At 53.1% G+C, this 21,719-nt stretch overlaps 1 protein-coding gene across 1 annotated transcript; it reads left to right on the top strand.

Annotated features, from left to right (window-relative positions):
- The first annotated feature begins 225 nt into the window (after window positions 1–225).
- YWHAG (tyrosine 3-monooxygenase/tryptophan 5-monooxygenase activation protein gamma) lies at window positions 226–20,875 on the top strand. The gene is made up of 2 exons (XM_040532342.1): window positions 226–559; window positions 17,549–20,875. Exons 1-2 carry the CDS (start codon window positions 473–475, stop codon window positions 18,203–18,205), a joined length of 744 nt encoding a protein of 247 aa, XP_040388276.1. The 5' UTR covers window positions 226–472; the 3' UTR covers window positions 18,206–20,875.
- The last annotated feature ends 844 nt before the right edge of the window (window positions 20,876–21,719 follow it).

Genomic DNA, 21,719 nt, shown 5'->3' on the forward strand with positions numbered 1-21,719 from the left:
GGGGGTGAATCAGCAGCGGGGCCGCCGCGCCCCGCCAGGGCGAGCCTGGGGGGGTGGAAAGGGAGGAGGGGGAGAAGGGAGGTGGCCATTTTGTCAAGCGGCCAGCCGGGGCGAGGCGCGGCGCGCGGGGCGCGCTGGGAAATGTAGTCCTCAGGAGGGAGCAACGCGGGGAGGGTGAGGGGGGAAAGACTTCATCTCCCGGCGTGCCCCGCGCGCGGGGAGGGGAGGGGTGTAGAAGGGGCGGGGCGTGGATGGGCGTGGTCGGCGGGGGGCGTGGCCAGCAGGGGGGTTGTGGCGCGCTCACAGCCCCGCGAGCAGCCGCCGTCGTCCCCGCTGCAGTGCCGGGAGCCGCCGCTTCCTCCTCGTCCTCCTCCTCCTCCTCCTCCTCCTCTTCCTCCTCCTCCTCCTCAGCCTCCTCTTCCTCAGCCGCCTCCTCCTCCTCCCGGAGACCCCCCCCCGGCCCCCCGCGAAGATGGTGGACCGCGAGCAGCTGGTGCAGAAGGCCCGGCTGGCCGAGCAAGCCGAGCGCTACGACGACATGGCGGCCGCCATGAAGAACGTGAGTGTCCGCCCGGCGGTCTGTCCGTCCGTCCGTCCGGTGTCCCCGGTGTCGGGGTGGTGGGGGGGGAGCCGCCGCCCTTCCCTTCCCCCGGCCCCATGGCGATGGCTGCGGGGTGGGGAGGGGGCGGCTGGAGGGAGGGGAAGGGGTGGGGGAGGGCACGCGGACCCCTCTCGGTCCCCCCTCCTGTCGCCGGGTCCCCTCCCCTGCTGCAGTTCCAGCTCTGAGCCCCCCCCGGCCCTGCCCCTGCCGTCCAGCACCGTGCCCTCACCGGTGGTCCCCACCCCCTGACCCGAACCCCATCCTCAGCCCCAAACCCCATCCCTGTGTCCCCATCCCCTCCTCTGTCCCCGTCCCCACCTTGCAGGAGGTGTCCCTGGGGTGTGGCGCTGTCCCCAGCCCCACGCAGGGCTCCCCCACCCCGTGGGGTGAGGCTGTGGGGTGGGGTTGGGGGGCCTCGGGGGGCTCTGCCCACACGCTGCTGCCCAAACGGCCCCCGCTGCCCCCGTGCATCCCTTCCCCTGCGTGGGCTGCGAGGCTGCTGCGCCCCTGACCCCGAGGAGCTGAGCCTTTAGCTGCCAGGGCTTTGCCTTTTTTTTTTTTTTTTTTTTGCTGCACTTGTTTCGAGATTTATGAATTGAGTCATGTTGTATTCATTTCACGCTCTTAAAATAAAGACTCTGCATATAGCAGGCTGATCTGATTTGTGACACCGAACGCTCCCCATCAATGCTGACATTTTGACAATGTAAGAAGTAAAAAAACATATCTCTGATCTGATCTTGCAAACAAAGCAATCGTGGGAGGCAGGATCAAGTCATTCCAGAAGATTCTGCATTTGTCATATTGCAGAGAGGCTAGACTGGGTGGAGGGAGGGAGGGGGTGCTTTAAAGGGGAAAACTGTTCTTTATGTTTGTCTTCTTAGTCAGGTCTGAACCTTTGAGAGGAGCTGGGGTGTCCTCCCTTGCTGATGAAAAGTGAATGCTGATCTAGGAATGTCGCAGTCTGTCTGGGATGCAGCTCGCTGACCCTATATTGCACCATTTTGACAATAACCTTGCGTTTATCAAACAGACAAAACTGTCACAGCCAGCGAACGGGGAGGGAGGAGATGTCTTCCCAAGGAACGAAATACGGATAATCAGAACGAGATAATATCGCGTTAAAGCACCCGGGCTGCTCCTCTGCCGCACCATGGATTTTATTCCGTTTTCCGATAACGGCATCCATTCATTTTAAGGCAGAGCTTGCTGGGGGAGCAGACACCACAGCTTATTTCACACGGATAACGCAGCCATTAGCACAAAGCCAGCAGGGATGTGCCTGCAGACTTAGCACGTAGGCTCGGGGCAGGATTTCTGCTGCGTGAATTTCCCTAGGCTGCCTGCCGGGGCCGGGTGCCTAAACCCGAGTTGTTGTTAGAGATTACACGTACGTTTTTTATTTTTTTTTCCTTTTAGCCCCTACCGGCCCTGGTGAAACAGTAACCCGGGCTAACGCCGCTTATCAGCCGCCGCGTCGCTCGGCCCTACGGGAATGATTCACGGGGGGCGTGCTGCCGCCTCCCGCCACGGCAAACAAAAGGCAGAGCTTTGTTCCTGATTTCCCTGCAACGCTGCCGAAAACTGCGGCCCGCTCCCACGGCGGCGGGCACGTCACGCTCGGTTATCCCCGCTCCCGTCCTCCCCGCTGCCCAGCCCCCAGCTCCGGTCGTGCGGGAGGCTTGTGACCTCGCGCTCATTTCCGTGGCAACGCGCAGTGATGTCATATGTGCGATGGGACGAGCTGCAATGCGCCCAGGTGGTAGCAGAGAGCATGCAGCCCAGGGAATGCAGCAGCCTGGAGCTCGGCGCTGGCTCACGTCCTCCCGGGCAGCATCGCCGCAGCTCGCCATCCTCTCGCTGCCTTAGCACAGGGTTGGTTTCCCTTAAAGTCTGGCCGTGTGCCTAAGGGGTTAATTTTTCCCGCAGATCTCGCCCGATTAGCACGTTTTCGTGGCAGCCTGGTGGGTCGTGGACGCCGCATTGGTCGCGTCATGCGGGCGCCATTGAATGGCTGCTTGTGAGGCTTCAAAATGGGAGCGGCGATGGGGCTCCTCCATTGTCTGCTCCCATTCACTGCGCGGTGTGCTGCAGCAGTGCGTTGGGTATCACGGGGGGTTCTGCTGAGTAGCGTGTATCGAAAGTTTTAGGTTCACCCTGGCTGCAGGCGGTGGCTGCCTGTGCCAGCAGTGGGTACTGCTGCAGGAGCCGGGCTCTCCCTTTGCTTGCTCTATGCAGCAGCTTTCCTGGGGTGTCTCAGGAAAACCCTGGGGAACAGAGGTGATACATCGCTGGGCCTTGCCTGTGTGTGACCTTGGTGGTGCCCCTTGTTGGTGTGGGGCTGAAATCAGCCCTGGCCGACGAGCGGAGAGCCTTCTCCTTCCTCCCTCGCTGCCCACAGTACCTTTGTCAGAGCGAGCTGCCTTTTTGTCCAGCTTTGGCTCCTCTAAAGCTTTGCTGCCCAGGCTGGCTGCTTACGCCGGGGCCCAGGATCGATATCCATCAGGCAGGGAGCGGCGGTGCCTCCGCGGGCTCTGCGCCAAGCTCCGGGGCCGGTGCTGCCTGGGAGCCGCCTGGGTGTGGCAACGTGCGGTGCTGGCCTGCCTTGGGCACCCATGGGAAGGCACCCACGGGAGCCCCGTGGTGTGGGCAGGGCAGGAACCCCACCAGCTCCCGGCTCCTTTGGGGCCTGGGGGAGCGCAGGTGGCCGAGCGAGATAAATGGTGTGACTTGTGCAGGATAGAGGTTGGCTAAAAAGGGTAGGAGGGTTGTTTCATTGCACCTACCCACGGTGTAGGAACGGGGGCGCGTGCAGGAGCTTTCAGGCCACCTGAGGGTCCATGCGAGAGGAACGTTTGGTTGCTTGTCCCTGGTGCCCCAGGCTCTGCCCCGTGGGTGAGGGCTGTCAGTGGGTGACTGCTGGGGATGCCAAAAAGCTGCTGCCCAAGCCTTGGTGCAGTAAATGGCTGTTGTGGGAGGAGGAGGAGGAGGCCAGGCGTGGAGAACCACAGGGTCTCCTTGACACAGGTTACGTGGGCTTCTGTCACGTCTGCTCGCCAGGCTTTCAAGCTCCCACCCTCCAAGCCCTGTGACCAATTTAATGCAGATTTTCCCTTGGGAAGTGACATGGAGGTCCCCCGCCTGAGGGGTGCCGGGGGGCAGAGCGGGACGGTTATCTGCTGTCTGCTCCTCACGAGCAGGCCGAGGAGGAGAGGCCTCTCCTGGAGGAGCGCTGTGCAGGCCATCTGTGGCGGCAGGAGCCGGGCGGGGAGCGTAAGCTGTTGTAGTAGCGCTCCCCGGGGGGCTGGGGGAGGCTCTGGGGAAGCCATTTCCAGCACCAGAGCGCAGAATTTCTGCTGGCATCTACCAAACACGATGCTGCTCTGGCTGCCGCGGGCGTCTTAAGGGGTTCTCGGCCTGGCGGCACCTCCTGGTGTGCCGTGGCGTGGGACTGTGCTGCTGGCACCATTTTGTGTAGGTGAGCAGTCCTCGTTCGGCCCTGAGTGAGGCTTCTCTGGGCTCAAGGTGACCTTGTGGGTGCCTGGGTGGCCACAGCAGACAGCACCTGGTGGGCTGGGGAAGGCTCCATAGGCAAGCACTGCTCACCTCAGACACCCTGTGCACATCTGATGGCCCAGGCTGTGGTGACGCGGCCCCCAAGGACTGCAGCGAGGTTCTCTTGGGTCTGCTCAAACCCTGTCAGAAACCCAAACTGAGGCGTGGCTCTCCTCAAACTGCCCCCTGCTCCTTCCTGGCCCCTTCCAGGGGAGCCCCAGGCTGGGGTGGTGCTGGGGGCCTGTCACCCTGCCATGGCAGCAGCAAGGAGCGAGCGTGTTTGAAGCCCTGCATGGACATGGGAGGATAACGGGTGGAGGGGGGCTGAGAGCACAACAGGGCCAGCAGCTCCCCTGTCACCTCGCAATGGAAGAGCTGACGCAGAGAACTGAAGCAGCACAAAGTGTCGGAGCTGCTGGGTATTGCCGCTGCCTGTCTGCACTGACGTGGGTCTGGCCCAGCTGGCGGCGAGCGGGGCTCCCTTCTGGAGGGCTGTGGTGCCCAGCGGGTGGCTGCCATCACAGGCTGCAGTCCTGCTGTGCTTCTCACCTCAGGATGGTTCTTAGCCAGGGTTCTCTCTGCTTACACAGCTTTGGGTTGTACACGTGGCACGTACCTACCTGCCTGCAGCTTGAGATGCCCCAGTTCAGTGGGGCATTGCGTACCCTAACCGTGTTAGCTGGCTGGTCCTCAGCAGCTTGAGCTTTTGGGAGCTCCTAAGAAGTCTTATCTACAGGCTTTAGGAAGAGCCACCGTCCTGTAAAACCGTTCTGGGCTCTTCTGGATTGGCCAAGTGTAACAGCGAGGTGCAGACTGATCACAGATAGCTTTCTTTGAACCAAATGGGAGTATTTGAGGCTGTGTTGGAGAACAGTTTTTGAACCCTCTGCAGGTGCCTCGGGTACATGGAGACAATAAATGTCTTGGGCAAGGGCTCTGCAAGGGCCCTTTGATGTTCTGGGCTTACCAGCAGGTCTTTTGTGTGATGGCCAGCCCTGCGAGTGCAGGAGGCTTGGTGGGAGCTGTTTTGCTCTTCGTTTCTTCTTGTGCTTGTTCTGAATTGAAAACTCTTGGATCTCTGGAGCCCAAGCGCTCTCATCTTGTCTCATCTGAACTGGATGATGCCACTGGGCATCCATCCTCTTACCAGTTCTCATCAGCATGCTGGGCGGCGCTCACGAGACAAGTGCGGGCTGTACAGATAACTGCTGTCCTTCTGCCTCTCGTTTCCTGCCATACAGCAAGAGAGATGCCTGCGGATGCTCTCAGGATTTGGGTTGTGATGGCAGGAGGTGTCTGAACCAAGGGCTCCAGCCGTGCCCCCGAGCTGCTCTTTGCCTCATGGCTCGGGGGTGAGTTTACACGGTGCTGATGGGAGAATCGTGCAGGTACAAAATGCACGCGGTGGAGGCTTGCACAACTGGGTGCCTCTGGTGTGGTTGTACTGGTGAGCGGTCGCTCAGCCTTGCATGGAGTCTCCTGCCTTAAATCTCTAAGGAACTAGTGCTCCCTTGGGGCTCGGTGAGTGATCTGTGGGTGGGCACGTTGCAGCCTACCTGGCTTTGGGGCAGCTGCAGGTCTGGCTGGGCTGAAGCACTGAGCGTCCAGTCCTGTGCACCAAGAATCATCGGGAAAGATGAGATGTGCTTGCACATTTACCACTTTGATTGATACATACTTGTAGCTTCAGCTGAGCTTGGAATCGATCCCCTACTAGCTCTGACTCTGGAGGATAAAAGAAGAAACATGTCTCATGGTGCAGCTGATAGGGCTCCATGGGCTGCCATGGCTGGGAGAGGAGAGCAGTGGTCACGGCTTCGTACCTGGAGAGACTTCCCTGGGCACTGGCAGGCTTGGCAGTAAATGATGAACAAACTCCACCACTGAACTCTTCAGCTTCCATTCTGGGCAGCTTCATGCCAAGTAAACCGATGAATGCTTGGAGCATTGTGGGCAAGGGTACATATTTTAGAAAAACAACAAAAAGCTTGAGTTTTTGGGTCCACCTGCTGATGCTTAAGGAACCAGCTTCTTCTTGGGAGGTGGCTTTGTCTCTGCTCATCCATGTCCTGGAGGCTGAGCACGGCTGAGGTGCCAGGCTTGGGGACTCAGTGCCAGTGTGGCAGGGAAGAGCAAGGAGGAGGACTGGCTGCTCTGTGTGTCCCAGCCAAACATCAGGTTGTCTGGAGGCAGGTACAGAGGAATGGGTGGCTTGAAAATGCCTGTGGTTGAGCTGGAGGGAGCCTTTCCTTGCCAGGGTCGGTGTCTGGGGCTTGTAGGACTGCAGAGCTGAAGCTGCTTTCCGTTTTTCTGCCCCCTTCCACCTCCTGAACCGTGACCAACAATGAAATACAAGCGCGCAGTGGAATAACTGCAGTACAAAGCACAGAAAAAATGGGATTTGCCTGGCTTCCCAGGCACTTCATTGACAGTCTCGATAGGACACAGGCACCATCTTCTCTTGCCGTGGCAAAGCTGTGCCGCAGGGCTTTGGTCGTCTCAGGCTGGTTGGTGGACCCTTGGTGCTTCCAGGCACAGTTCTGCACTTTGGTGCTCTGCAACTCAAGATAGATTTTTAGGAAGCTAATGCTATAATGAGTAATTTTGTGCTCCATGGTTTGGAGCCAGCTTAGACCCTCTTTCCTTCGCTATTCATGCCTTCGTTATGTCTTTCTGGAAGGCTGGAAGCCTTAACCAACTTTTTTTTTTCCTTTTATTGGAAAGATGAGTAACCTAACCTGTCCTTGGCTGAAGTCTTTGTCCCTCCTATTAGATTCATGTTCGTGATTCATTCAGACAAATGGCAATCTGATATCTGGAAAGCAGAAAACAAATAAATCTATAAAAACAGTAGGAGGTACTTACTTCATTGGTTTCTGAAGCAAAGACTGCTCTGCTGGAAGGTGATAATTGGAAACCAATTTTAACACCTGCTCAAACAAAGGGTAGGTGGCTGTGAATTGGTGGCTGTACTGGTGAAGACACCGTGTTTTTTGTGTCTCAGCCTCTGCAGCCTTCATCCTGACTTGGGGATGTTCAGATCGATAGCCAGGGGCTGGTTTCACGCTGGTAGTGGTCAGGTAAAATGCTCTTGTTTGTGCTCCTGCCTCTGCAGCTCCCAGCCTTTGCAGATGTGCGAACTCTTTCCCCCACTCCCCCCCCCCCCCCCCCCCCCCCCGTGGAGACAAAATGGCTTTCTGAGAGCCTGGACCAGCCACGCTTTGCGCTGTGCTGCCTGAAAGCTTGGTCGTGCTCTCCTGTGCAGGCTCCTGCCCGTGCACCAGCACCGACTGGCGCAGGACAGTCCCCTCCTGGGACCTGCATCCTCCTCCTGCCTTCCCTCCCTTTGGCGTGGAGCAAGCCAAGCCTTTGGGCAGCATGGGAGGCAATTCATGAACCTGCACTCGACAGAGCAAGTGGGAAAGGGGAAGGATATAAACCCACAACCGGCCGGCTGTGGGGTGGTTTGGTACCGTCTCCTCCGGCGGTCCCAGCTCGTGCTGTCGTATTCAGCTTTCTCTTGTTCCGTCCTCCTGGCTGCTTGGTGTAATGAACACTCCCTCCTCCCATCCCCAAACGAAGGAAAACGATGACAAAAAGACACTTCTGCACTCTATTATTTATTTATTGAAGCAAAAGGCCCAGCTCCTCCCTCCAGATGTCAAGATGCGGGATTCCTGCCCCACTGTCGCGGGGAGGAGCTCGGGATCCCCTGGGCTTTGTGCGGCTGGGCTGGGCACACAAAGGCAGCGAGGCCGAGCTGCTCGGCCCTCCGGCCCCGCATAATGCCTGCGGCTGCCTTTTGTGGGCTGGAGCTTGGGGAGTTGCAGCCCTTGTGCCGGGGCTGCCAGAGCCCGGCTCGACGCGCACAGAAGTGTCGCGCGGTGGCTGCGGTTCTCTGCCGTGGCGGGGAATGGTGGCATCTGGGAATGCTCCGAAATGGTAAATTCTGGAAGAAGAAGGGAACTGGGATGATGAGGCAACAGTCCCAGGGTTACAGGAAATACAGAGAAGACCATCTCAAAAGCAGTGATTTCGTGGTGCTGGCGAAACAAAAGCCTTTGTCTACTTATTTAGGCGCAAACTTCCTCCGATCTCAGGTTTTTCATTGTTTTATGAACCCGAGGATGAACTGCTTGTCCTGCACGCCCACGCTGCTCGGATGTGTGCTGGCCATGCCCTCGCCAAGCCTAAACCTGCTTCAGGAGCTGGCACGGCGCTGGGGCTGAAAGCCTGGCGCTGAGATCAGGCGGCTGAAAATGGAGCGATGACGGCACGGCTGCAAAAAATGCACTGAGCAGGTGATCTGTGGCAGCTGCAGAGCATGAAGGAAGACAAAAGAAGTCAATAGGGAGAGGTGTCATTTTTTTTTCCTCTCTGCTAAAATAGGTTTGGTCACATCTGAAGAATGACCCAGCGCATGCTCCGTTAGGTATTAAACCTGGTTTTTGGCCTGCCACCGGTGATCTGGTGACCAAGGGCAGTGCATTAGTTAACAGCAGCAGGAGAGTAACTAGAGAACATATCCCTGATGGCATGAGATTCCCTTAAAGTGATCCCCAGATTAGGGATTAGAGTACTTAATGTTTTTCTTCCCTAAAGGAGATGTTAGGACTGAGTCAGCCTATGGGCGTTCGAGGCGGCCGTGCTCGGACATACGCAAGTCTGCAAGGACTCAGAGTACAAAGCATTCCTTAATTGTTTGCAAATTCCTTCTGATCTTACTGGATGGGTTAGCCTGCTCGGGACGTATCTTTGCTTGCGTATCAGGCAAAGCTGCTTGGCGTGTCGATGTGCTTCTGATTCTTCTTTAAGGTGGCTTCGGCAAGGCTCTAGGAAAATATCAGCAAGAAGACTCAGCTTCAGAGCTAACTAGGTTGCTGATGGACATCTTGTTTGGACAGTTGTGCTTCTCTGCAGCAAAAAGTTTATTAATAGTAGCTGGAGAAGCCGTTGCTGTGCAGTGTGCTAATAAACACTTGAAAGCTGCGGCAGGAGATCTGCGCTTGTAAAAGACTAACGCTCAGTATTCAGCAGTGAATGAGAACTTAGGGAGGATTAACAGGCTTTGATTTACACCCAGCTGGGGAAGTCATCGGAGCTTTGCCTGTTTATGCTGTTGGGCTTTGTTATGTGGGATGAATTTTTCATTACCTTGGAGTTGAGAGCCTGGCTTCTCGCATTTGGCGGTGTTGAGACCCTGGTGCTTGATGGGCTCTGTCACCTGCGATGAGCTGAGATCAGATCTGTGGTACATGTCCCATGGACTTCAGAACAGGGCTGGGAGGAGATGGTTGGAGCCAGGCAGCGGTAGTTAAATCCGCAGTCAGATCTAGCTTACTAAAGCAACCTTCCTTGTAAGGGTACCCGTTTAAAATTGGCTGCAGTGTTCCAGAAAGCTGCCAGAGCGAAAACTCGAGTTGCTTTTCTGCAAGTCCATTTAAGAAATAAAATTCTTTGCTAGAGGTGTGTAAGATCAAGCCTGAAATCCCTGAAGCGGTGGGAGGGCAAAGTACATCTGGAGGGATAATCACCTTGCTCGCTGGTGCGGAAATTAAACCTACTGTGGAGCTGGCATGCTGGAGTCCACCTGGGCGTTCTGGAGGGGCTCTGGCTTAAAATGGTAAAACATGTTTTAGACACTGCAAGGAACAGCTGGTTCTGCAGACCAAAAGACCTAGAGCAAAACCATTTTTCTTCAATGCTTCTAGAACCTTGCCTTGAGCAGGCTTTCCCAAAGCGTTTGGGGTAATGAAACGAAGCGGTTAAAAACCTTCTGTGCTAGCTGCAGGGGAGCTGTTTGCACGGTGGCAGCTTCTCCCATTTCATCCTGCTGGAGCAGCAGCCTGCCAGCTGTAGCAGTTGGCTCTTGCTGGAAGAAGCCCTGTGAGCAGGCAAGAATTGCCTGGTTCATCCTGCTCCTGCACGCCTCTGCCCCTCGTCCAGACACAGCCCCACAGGCACTGAGCAGGGCAAGGGCTGCAGACAGCAGCTTCCAGCAGCCAGAAGACACTCACCTGGCCTGTGGCAAACTGGTTCTCCTCTCTCTACTTGGTCCATCTGAATAGTGTTGGTGGGTACAACACACCGCAGTCACTTCTCGAGCCCCTCATCGAGGACAAACGTCTTGCGGTGGCCTGGCCCTTCCTGGGAGCTCCAGGAGGGGGTGCGATGATGTGGTGCCAGGTCACTCACCTCCCAGCAGTGGGGCTGAAGGTGGGTAGGGAAACACTAATACCTGAGCCAGATTAATACTCTTAGAAGCTGTGAGGTAAGTCTTTAAGCAGCTGAAGCTCCCAGCAGCACTAGACACACTTCCTGGCATGGAACCTGGTTTGTTTAGCTTGTCCACGCTTATGCACCAGAGTACCTAAGGGCTGCCTTGCTTGGTTTAACTGTTTTGTCATAAACTGGAGGGGGAGTGAGTCTTCCCATATTAACCAAGTCTTAAGGCTCTAGGAATGACCAGTGGTGGTCCTATGGATGCATTATTCTGCTAAAAATGCTGTGAACAGATGGGCTTCTCTGAAGAAGCAAGATACTTGAATGGAAAAAGTCCATGTCTTTAAGCATAACAGAAATGCTGTTGAGGAAAAGGCTGCAGTTATTCAAGAGCTGCTCAACTGACACCTGAAGAAGCTTCTTCATGCAACTCAAAAAGTCAAATGAATTGACGTTCTCCTTTTAATAGCTCAGAATAAATCCCTTTTAAACTTTTGGCGTGCTCCTGGACCATATCCAAGCTTCCATGGCAGTGGCGTGCTGCCATATTGGTCTGCTACATGCTTTGCAGAAAGATGATACAAAAGGCACATTTTGAACAATATTTTCAAATAGTCTGAGGTGGGAGAGCTCCCCAGGCTTTTGAGTGATGGAGCAGGGTGGTGATCTTGGACTGCTGCTACGGTGCTTGCAGAAATGCAAGAGTGGGCAGATGTTGCTTGCCAGCCTGCCATATCTTGGGGAAGGAATAAGTTGGCGTCCCTTCTGTTCCTTTGCAGTTAGCAGGCAAAGGTGCTGGTATCCCATCTGTCAGAGGCAGTGTGATGAGCCCTGAGTGACAGTGCTTCTAAATGCTCAGCCTGATGTGGATGGACTTGCTGCTTTCTCCGTCTGGTGGTAGGAAGGCATCAGACCAACAGAGATTGATGATTTTTCCCAAGGGTTTTTAATAGGTACAAGGCAGCTAGTGGCAGCAAGACAGTGAAACAAGTTGTCCTGCGTCCAGTTTTCATCTTGTTAGATAGTCTGCCTTTTTGTAGGGCTAACAGGAATCAGGGTGTTCATAAGGACCGCAAGAAGAACTTGGGCTGTAATCCTTAATGACTCAAAGCAAATACTAGCTATAGCAGCAGCTCCCTGCTACAAGACTGCAATGCTAATTCAGAAATGATGCGTAGCTTGGCACAGAGGCACTTGAAATGCATACACCTTGGCCATGCTGGGAAGCTTGGGTTATTCCTCCCCACTGCAGTGTGTCTGGGTTGCCCTTTTCCAAGTCAATAGCCATGTCAGATGGCAGGGTCCAGTACCATACCTGGAGGCCGCATATGGAAAACAAACAGATGCTCCCTTGTGGCTGTCTTATCTGAAAAGCTGCAGAAGAAGCTGGTGGGGCAAATCTTTGGCACCCAGGTGTTCTGTAGCAGGAAAACCGTGAGCCGTTAGACCAAACATTGGGACTGCAGCTCTGCAGATAAAGGACGATCCTTGAAGTGCTATCAAATGCAGAATGGGAGCAGCTCAGAGTTCTGCTTCTGCCTCTGGCTTTCTCACCACAGCTCCCTTATGACCTTCTGCATGCAGAAACTTGAGGCAGCAATGACCCAAGTACTTGAAACTTGTTTTTTGTCTAGCTTAAATCCAGCAGAGCCAGACTGAAACTGAAGTAGATCTGCAGGCTCTAAGGACTGATCAAACTCGTGTGTCATATGATGAAATTCACTTTGGTTTAAGTAGTTGTTGAGCTATGGAGGCCAATGAAATAAATGAGCTCTTGCTTTTCATGTCCCTCAATTTTGGAGGCTTTGTCTCAGGTGGTTCAAAGTTGCCTTATATAATAAAGGCTACAGGGTGTGATGAAAGCTCCTGTTAGCTGGAGGAGCATGCGGAAATCCTAATCAGTGTCTGGAGTACCTAAGTGTCCTCTGAGATCCAGTTATGCTACAAGTAATAAGCAGCCTTACTTTGCAGACACTGCTCTGTGATGCCTTCTGAGCCATTTGAACCTTAATGGCAGAACCATCCACTGTGCCTCCGTGTGCCTTCAGCTTCTTTCAGCCATTGTCTTGTGATGGCCCCTGTGAACTTCAAAATGGGAACCAGAATATGATTATTCATATTGAAAGAGTTGAACGAGACAGCAGAGGGGAACTAACTTCTGCCCACAGCCTGCATGTGCTTTTCTGGTTTTGTCTGAGATGAGAGGAAGGGTCTTATCTATAGCCTAAAATTCCCCAGCTATGCTCAGATTAAACAAGAGGATGGTGGAGGAGGTCAGAAAGGAGAGGAGTAGTTATGATATGACTTCCATTTTAGAAGTATAACGTCAGGGAGGAGGCTCGAATACAGGTGAAGAAGACCCGAACCCGTGAAGTCTGGTAAGATTCTTGATTTAGATCTAGTTTAACACACGCCTACTCTGTGTCAAAGTAGGACAGTGCTTAAGAAAAGCATCTTTCCAACTGCATGATGGCTTCCTAGGACAGCTTGCTCTTGAGTGTTCAAGGAGAAGCTGTTCTTGACTCAGTTGTGCGATGTTTAGCCACGACTGTAATCAAGCTACAAGGCAATGGCAATGATTTAATGTGCTTGAAGGAAGACATTTCTTCAGAAACTAGATATGGAGTGAAGTACGGGCAGAAAATGCAGGTAGTGATGTAGAAGTCTAAAGCTGGTTTCTCCAGCCTGTCACTGTCAAAATGGTAGAGCCTGGGTCTTGTTCTGGCTGCTGCCTGCTGAGGGTGGCCTGGTGCCTGCCAAAGGGCAAAGGAGTTCCACCGTGAGACCAAAATAAAAATAACAGTGCTAGCGATGGTGGAAGGTGGCACGAGTGCCCATAGTGCTGAAGGTTTCTCAGTTGCTTCAGCCTGAACCGGCTGCTGGCCAGCTGCTCCTATTCTGACGCTTTCAGACTCAGTGAGAATGTCACTGGTGGGACTTTAGGCCCAACATCGTCTTAAAAGCCCATTTACCTTTTAAAAAAAAAAGAAACAGAAATCAGGACCTTCAAGCCAGGCCTCAGTGTGACTAACAAGCCATGTGTGAGGGAAGACGAGGCGATTGCTCGGGTTTCTGTTGGAAGATAACGTGCTGAATTACAAGGTGCAGAAGCCACGGATCGAACAGCAGAGACACAAATGCTGAGGAAGAAATGGCTGTTGGGTGTCGTGGTGGAAGGGGAGCTCTGGCTGTACTCACAGGGTATCACAGAAATGGCCCTTTTCTAGCCTGAAAGAGGCGAGTGGCCGAGAGCTGGGCTCGGGCAGGCCCCTCCAGGCTGAGCGAGGTGTTTGAGAGGCCTGTGAAGGGAGCGAGCAGCTGTTGGCCCTATGTCACTCCCATTAATTGCGTGTAATATCAGATTGTGAATTAGCCACGCGCAGGATCACAGGGTTGTGGTAATTGGTGACTGCTCTACTGAAAGCATGGCATGTTGTGGACAGCTCGAGGTTCCCGTGGTTCTCTCTCTCCAGGAAAGCTTGGCTCCTTTGTCGGTGTTTAGTGTCTTCAGGGACTCGAGATCTCTTCTGGGCAATCAGAAAAGCGAGTGTTGGGGATTATAAAACGGATTAAATTGTCGAATGTTGATGGTGTTCCCCAGGGAAGAATGTCTGGGTCTGTTCAGCTTGCTCTGCTGTGTGCTTTAAGATAAGACATCAAAACTAGGTAGCAGCCATAAATGGGTGGGTACTTAGTTAAAAATGTCGATTAAAACCCATCGTAAGGGTAAGTAGGGAAAACTAAACCCTGTGATGCACCTCCACTGCAGCTGCTCTGTAGCTGAAGGGGCCACGTGTACTCAGAAATGGTTCCTTCAGACCTACTGATGTGAGGTGAGAAGCGTGGAATAGAGTCCTGGAATAAGCCCCGTGAGCAAACTCACCAGATGGTGGCTAGGAGCAAGCGTTTTGTGTAGATCCCAAAGAAACCTAATTAGGATGCTTCTGGAAAGTGGGGCCAGCCATAGGCGTTTGGAGAGCGTGGACCTCGATGTTAGGAGCAGGTAAAGTTCTGCCTGGCCCCATGGCTGCAGTGTGATGCTTGAGCATGCTGGGAGCCTGCCAGGCTCTGGATGTGGTGCTGGGTCAGAGCTCAAGGGTGTAATGGCGAAAGTGGGAGAACCCCCTCTGGGCTTGCTCTGCCTCCAAATGGCTTTGTTACAAATTGGTGGGCTTTGAAGGTGTACAAATCTCTAGACTCTCGAGGAGCAGAAACCCTAAACTCACAGTAGGTTCCTGTTGGACCATCTCCGTTGCCTGGGGGCCCTCCAGTCTCGATGCCTTTCCTCCGCCGGGCTGAAGGGGTTGTGTCTGTCAAGTTTCCAGCTGTGTGGCTGGGTGGACCAGCTCTTTGCACTGGGCTTTCTATGCCACGTGCAAGGCTGGGCTCAATTTCAGCAGCACGCATCTCCTAGCCCCCCAGTGCCTTGCTGATCTGCAGGGCCATAAGGGTGAAACGAGGCTGGGTACGTAGATTTGCAGCACAAGGTCTGCTTCTCTGTGCCGCCAGCTGGGGAAGTAAAGCTCCAAAGTGAGCTCTGGCTCCCAGTCAGAGGCTGGCTTGGTTCCTGCCAAGCCCTTTGAATGTCAAGCTGTTGTTTATTCACGTATTTATTTTGGATATTCAGCTACCCTAACTGCATGTAGCAGTAACTGGGTGGCACAAGGATCCTGTGAGGCTGTGCTCTGTACACTGCGGTCACGCTGTGGCCTTGTAAGTGCCCAGCCCAAAGCTGCTGCGCGGTGGCCTTCTGGCGGGGCTGTCAGAACTGTGAGCACTTTTTTCCTCTTGTCTTTCCAACGGGCAGCTGCGATTATCACTGTGACCATAGGGATGTCGCAGCTTTTATTTTGGGACTTGGTTTGGGAATGGCATGAGGCCTAGTACTGCTCCCAGTTACGTGCCTAATGAGGAACCCTTCCTGCTTTGATAAGTTCCCCACAGACTCCCTGGAGAAGTCTTTGCATTCTCCACAGGTGTATGTTCCATCTGTCAGCGATTTTTTTTGAAAGGATTTTGACAGGCGACTTTCTTCCGTAATCCTTAATAGCTTCAAATTTAAAATGTTTATGGCAAAGCTAATCCTACGAAACTCCCTGTAGCTTTAATGAATTTGTCCTCCTGCAAGACTCTTCTGGTGGGAGGAGGTAAATCTACTTCTGCAGTGTGCTTTCTGCGGCAGTGAATATCTGGAGGCAGGGCTGTGGGGTAGCTCTAACGTCCACCCGCCTGGGCCCCATTTAAAGCTGGTGTACCTGCTCAGCGAGCATCTCGCTAAAAGCATGACCTCACTTGGTTATCAGCCTCCATAATTAGTGTCAAGATAGAAAACCTCTGGGATTGGCAAGTCTCTTGTAGTATTATAGCAGCTAGTGTTGGACACTCGGGATTTACAGCTGGAAGGTTAGATGATATATTGGGTTGGGATTTCTGGATGCCTCTTGCCCCCATCTCCAATGATGGACAACCCATAAACCCTAGGGCAGGGGAACACCATAATTGTTCTCGATTATCTCTGAAAGTTGGCTTTATACCACAGTATCTCTAATTAATGTTTGTGCAGGCATTGTGCAAAGGGAAGAATGATCAGAGTCATCTCAAGATGTCAAGTCCTATAAAAATGCAGCTAGACACGTGTGATGTTATGGCACAGGGCACCATATAAATGCCATATAAATGGGTCGTGTAGCACATCATGGCTGAGCCTCTGCCTCATGCCCTCTGTGGGCAGAAGCATATCAGGAAAAGGAGTAGAGCGGGGCTGGATGAGAGCACCAGCATGCTCTGCTTGCCACTAGGGAGACTGCGGAGTAGCAATAGCTTGGGTCAGGGAGAACACACATTGGCCAGACCACGGCTTAGCAGCAGCAAGGAAAAGCTGGAGGCAGAAGTGGATGCCACTGGAACGAGCTCTTGTGATGGTAGGAGCGAGGTGTGCGTTCCAGGCCGCTCCAGTGAGATCCTGGGTGGGTCACCTGCCCCTCACGGCCCAGTCCCTTGGCTTCCTGATTGCCATCGTAAACATGGTTATCTGGGCCCCGAACGAACCTCGCCCTTGCAGAAATGACTCAGTATTTGCAGAAGCCTTTCGTTTACAAACCGTGACCTAATCCTCGTGGGAAGTGACTGCAGAGAGGAGACGCGGCAGGGCCCGGGGTGCATGTGCCCTTCAGACAAGGGATGGCAGCTGTCAGCAGGCAACCAAGTGGCTGTACGGGGTTGTCCCAGCACCCGAGGGTGGCTGTGGAAGGAGCCCACGCATCTCTGAGATTGCCCAGCTCTGGCAAGGCTATATGGCTTGTACAATGCCTGGCTGGCTTCTCAGCCCTGCTCATGGGTCCTGCCCCAGTGCCTTCAGCCAGCGATGGATCAGTGGGAAGTGGAAGGAGGTCACGGTACCAAGTGCAGCGCTTCCAGAAACTCAAGCGACCGCGGCAGTGTTTGGTAGCCTGGTTGTGGAAAGGCTCTGCTCCGTTGTCTCCTTCCTTAATCACTCTGTTGCTGCACACTGTAATGACTAAATTGCCGTGTTGCGTGAGGCAGGTGGAAGTGATACTGTGCATTAACGCTCTTATCGTCAATGAAGAAAATCCTGTGTGGGAAGAACGTACTCTTACCATGTGAGCTTTTAAATCCTTATCTCTGCAAATGCCCTAGGCAGCTAGAATTTTAACATATAACGTATTCTTGAGGCATCTCAAAAGAACGTACCATGCTTGTGGGAAACGGAAAAGACGAATATGCCATAGCTGAATTGTTGTGTTGTTAATCCATTTGCCTAGCTAGTAACCCTAGAACATCTCCACCCTCTTGCTCTGATGGTCGCTCATGTCTGCCTCTTGATGTCTGATGCTCATCTTGCAGGTGAAATGCATCTTTTTTCCTAGCAGATTTCTCTCATTCTGGAAAATACCGATCTGCTAAGATGGAGAATGCCTTGAATGAAAGCCACCCTTCCCTGGCTGGGGGGCTGGACCACAGCACGATTTCCCAGCTGGCTCCCTCTGGGAGGAGATTGGATGCCCAATGATAGCCGGGATTTGGCGAGCTGGCTGCGTTCTCCACACCTCGCTCCAAGTGGGAGCACCCAAGTGCTAAATGGTGATGGGAATGGCGAGTGGCTGTGGCTTAACCCGAGTTTCTCTCTTCTCTCTTCCTCTCTCGATACAGGTGACAGAACTGAACGAGCCTCTGTCCAATGAAGAGAGGAACCTCTTGTCTGTAGCCTATAAAAATGTCGTGGGGGCACGGCGCTCTTCTTGGCGAGTAATCAGCAGCATCGAGCAGAAGACCTCTGCCGATGGGAACGAGAAGAAGATCGAGATGGTACGGGCCTACCGCGAGAAAATAGAGAAGGAGTTGGAAGCCGTGTGCCAGGATGTGCTGAGTCTGCTGGACAACTACCTGATCAAGAACTGCAGCGAGACGCAGTACGAGAGCAAAGTCTTCTACCTGAAGATGAAAGGGGACTATTACCGCTACCTGGCCGAGGTGGCCACTGGTGAGAAGAGGGCGACCGTGGTGGAGTCTTCGGAGAAAGCCTATAGCGAAGCCCATGAGATCAGCAAGGAGCACATGCAGCCGACCCATCCCATCAGGCTCGGCCTGGCACTTAACTACTCAGTTTTCTACTACGAGATCCAGAACGCCCCGGAGCAGGCCTGCCACCTGGCCAAGACGGCGTTCGACGACGCGATCGCCGAGCTGGACACCCTCAACGAGGACTCCTACAAGGACTCAACGCTCATCATGCAGCTCCTCCGCGACAACCTAACGCTCTGGACAAGCGATCAGCAAGATGACGACGGTGGAGAAGGCAACAATTAGACCCCCAGATGGACTGGCAGCCGCACGCTGATGCTAACTACTGCAGTCTTTATTTTTTTCCCACGAGTTGGGGGGGTCAGGGGTGGGGGAGGGAACGGGAGGGGACACCTTCCCAGGGAGGCCCCCCACAACCTGTCTTTGATTGCCTCTTTGACATTTTTGCCAAAACACCACTAGTGGAAGTCAGGCTGGCTGTGCTGGTATGGAATAGCAGCCTCACTGGCATATGGACTGTTCTGTAGATTATTAATACAAGTGGAGCTGTCTTTAATTTAACTTTATTGCTAGAAATAAAAGGGTTTTAAGATGAATTAACTTGAATGGAATGGCCCTCGTTTTTAAGAAAAGCAACACAAAAAGGAAGTTCTGTGGTTCCAGTAAGGCTTTGTGCGTTTGTTTCTTCAGTTAAGTGCCGTGTGTTTGTACCACGTCGCGGGGCGTCTCCCTGGAGCGCTCTGCCTGTCAGGGCATAGCTTAAAATCCCCAAATTGAAAAGGAATAATAATAATAAATAAAAGACTAAAGAATTTGGGACTTGTAAAGCCCCAGGATTTAGGCCATTTAATCTTTTTAAGATATTTATTAGGGTAGCTTACAGTATTAACACTAAATTGCAGTTTACAGTATTTCTACATTACAGCCATATGACATCAAGCCTTTGATTGTCTGTTTTCTTTTGCTAGTTCTTTTGGCTTGCCTTCCTGATCAGTCCTCGCCTGTGGACTGGCTTAGCTATTCTGTGTCGCCCAAGGCAAGAAGACCGCCCGCCCGAGGAACATCAAAGCTGCTCTAGTTTTTTGGTCAACAGCTTAACAGGTGCTTGGCTAGCGGCTGTTTAAACTATTTTAGTCCACAGCAAAAGGTTTAAGAACTTAATTAGAAAAGGGGGAAGTGTTTAAACTTAAAATGCCACTTAAGAAAAAAAAAAAAAAAAGAGAATTCAGGTCTGTATGTCATGTACTGTGTTTGGTATTTCAAAGACCATCCTGATTTAAGGTGCCACAGCTGCTTCCTCAGGGATTGCACTGCCATTTCACTCTGCCTGACTTTCTCCCACTGTACCATGAGGTTTGTCAGCAGATCTGCAGCACCCAGGCTCCCTTGTTTGTCATCAGGGAAGCCAGGTGCGTTTTCTTTCTCCTGGGGAAGCTTGTGGTGTAATGAGTGAACTTCAGGAGCTTAGAAACTAATTTGGTAGAGAAATCCTCAAGGGAAGAGCTACAATCATAGACATTTCTATCAAGCATCGGGAGCCCAGGAACTTAGTTCTCTTCTTAACAAAATCTTTTCCAAATCTGTCTTATCTGGCTGGGGGTGGGAGACAGGGCATCTGAGTTTGCTTAGCAGGTAATATTTACCCCATTTTGTGTAAAATTTGTATTTTTTTTTCCCCCCCCCCCGCATAACTGTTGGAAGTTCACTGCTGGTCTCCGGCTTGCGGAGTGCTGCCACATGTAGCTTTTTTAAATAAAGCTGCGCGGCGGGGAGAACGGCACTCGGGCGTCTTTTTTCGAAGCAGGCTTTCATCCTCCCTTTTGAGAGCCCGTCCGCAAGCAGCGCGCAGCGGCGATCGGGGACCCTCGGTCCCGCCAGGGTCGCACGGCGCATCCGCCCTGCCTCGCCGCGCTTGAATGAAGTCGCAGGGGCCGTCAGCCCCTGCTCAGAGGTGAGGCTGCCCCGGCCACGCTAGCCAAGCTTCCCATCGGGTGCCTTTGCACGGAGAGCCTTGCCGAGCCCTGCAGTTGGCTGTGCGCCTCGGCAGCGTGCCACACGCCCGAGCCGCTGGTAAATGCCGTGGACTTGGAAGATCTGTTTAGGCTTCTCACCTTCCTTTGAGTTCCCGTCATGTCCAGTGAGCAGTGTTGTCCCAGCTGTATGATTTGGAAGTGATTTACTGGAATTACAAAACCTATTTTTTTCTTTCCGGCTTTTGCTTTGGCTGCTTTAGGAAACTTAACGCAGGAGAGATCGCACAAGAGGGCTAAAAGGGGAGTGGGGTCAGGGACTTGATTTTTAAGCAGCTTGAATGGTTTCTTTCATTTTTTAAGAAATGCACTTGCCTATGATACTGTCTCTCCAGTGAAATGATTACTGCTCCATTACTCTATTGATACAATATTGTGCATGCTAGTGTCGTATTTCTATACAGTAGCTTGAAATTTATTAACTTATACTGTAGATGTTATGTATTCCTATGACAAAATAGTCTTCAAAAATTTTTTAAAGTTTTTTAATTTATTTTTCTTTTGGGGGTAAAGTTTGCTCTACCAAATAGTGATCGTAACAAACTGATCTGTTATGGATGTTGCTATAGTGACATGCAATTATATATGATTTTGTTTTTAAAAAGGAAAAAAGCAAAAGAAAACACCAGTGTTAGCTTAATCTTAATGTCTGGTGTTCGTCATGGTGAAATTATAACTATTACAGTGTAGGAGAACAATGACTGTGTTCTTTGAATGAGCCTTTGTTTGTGCTTTTTGTCATGTTATGCAGTGAACTATTTTTAAGGTCTAATCAGTGATTATTTTTCCAACTCCGTGTTTCTGTAAGGAATTATTTCACACACGGACCATTCTTAGCAGTTTTCCTCAGTGATGGAATATCATGAATGTGAGTCATTATGTAGCCGTCGTACATTGAGCAAATAAACTTACAGATCTGACGTCAGCGCTGCTCAATTGTCTTGCGTCTGTCGAGTTTCTGGGGGTCCGGGGCAGGGGGGCAGCGCGATCGGGGTCGGAGGCTTGGACCCCAGCCCCAGCTCATGGCAGGTTGGGTGGTGGGGGAGAGCTGGGATCACGGCTGTGTCCCCACCGGGCACCTTGGTGGTTCTTGGGCTTCCGAAATGGTGAGGGAAGGCTCGATGAGGAGCCGTGGGGACGGTCTCTGCATGCTCAGGGTGGGCACGGCGGGTTCCCGGGGCTCGGTGGTGGGTGCCTGTACGCCCTCCGTCCCTGCCCGTGGGCTGTGCCGCTCGGCGCCGTGTGCTGTGAGCGGTGACTCACGCTGTAAAAATAAATCCCCTCCCTTGGAAACCCTCAGCCCCAACGGGCGTTGACTTGTGAGCCCTGCGGGTGGGCATGGGTTGGGCCCCTGCCTCCGGAGCTGCCACCGAACCCCGGGGAAGGGGCTGGGGATGGCCCCGGGATGGTGACAAAGAGGTGCCCGGGGCTGGCACGGCACGGGAGAGCGATGCCACCTCCACCTGCAGCGACACCTCGCCACCAGGGCCACCTCCCCGTTAGGGTGACTGGTACTCACTGCCCGCCCCTCGCTGCCAGGACGCCCTTCCTGCACCATCTGTCACGGTCCCCGCATCCCTTGAGGTACCTGGGTGGGTGCTGTGGGAGCAGGACCCGGTCTAGCCCCTGGAACTATCCTGGGCCCCCCAGATGGCACATTTGGGGGCTGGTGGCCTGCACCACCGTGGTGCCTTGGTTTCCCCAGGGCTCCAGTGTCATGGGGTTGGGGCTGAGCCCAGCCCAGCACCTCCCAAGCCCCAAATTAGCCC

The sequence above is a fragment of the Cygnus olor genome, chromosome 20 (assembly GCF_009769625.2).
Source record: "Cygnus olor isolate bCygOlo1 chromosome 20, bCygOlo1.pri.v2, whole genome shotgun sequence".
Lineage (NCBI taxonomy): Eukaryota > Metazoa > Chordata > Aves > Anseriformes > Anatidae > Cygnus > Cygnus olor.

Bases quoted from the DNA above. Each gene is read 5' to 3' on its own strand.
- YWHAG (XM_040532342.1), top strand. From the start codon at position 473: ATGGTGGACCGCGAGCAGCTGGTGCAGAAGGCCCGGCTGGCCGAGCAA. The intron at 560-17,548 runs GTGAGTGTCCGC...CTCTCGATACAG, and splicing joins TGGCGGCCGCCATGAAGAAC to GTGACAGAACTGAACGAGCC.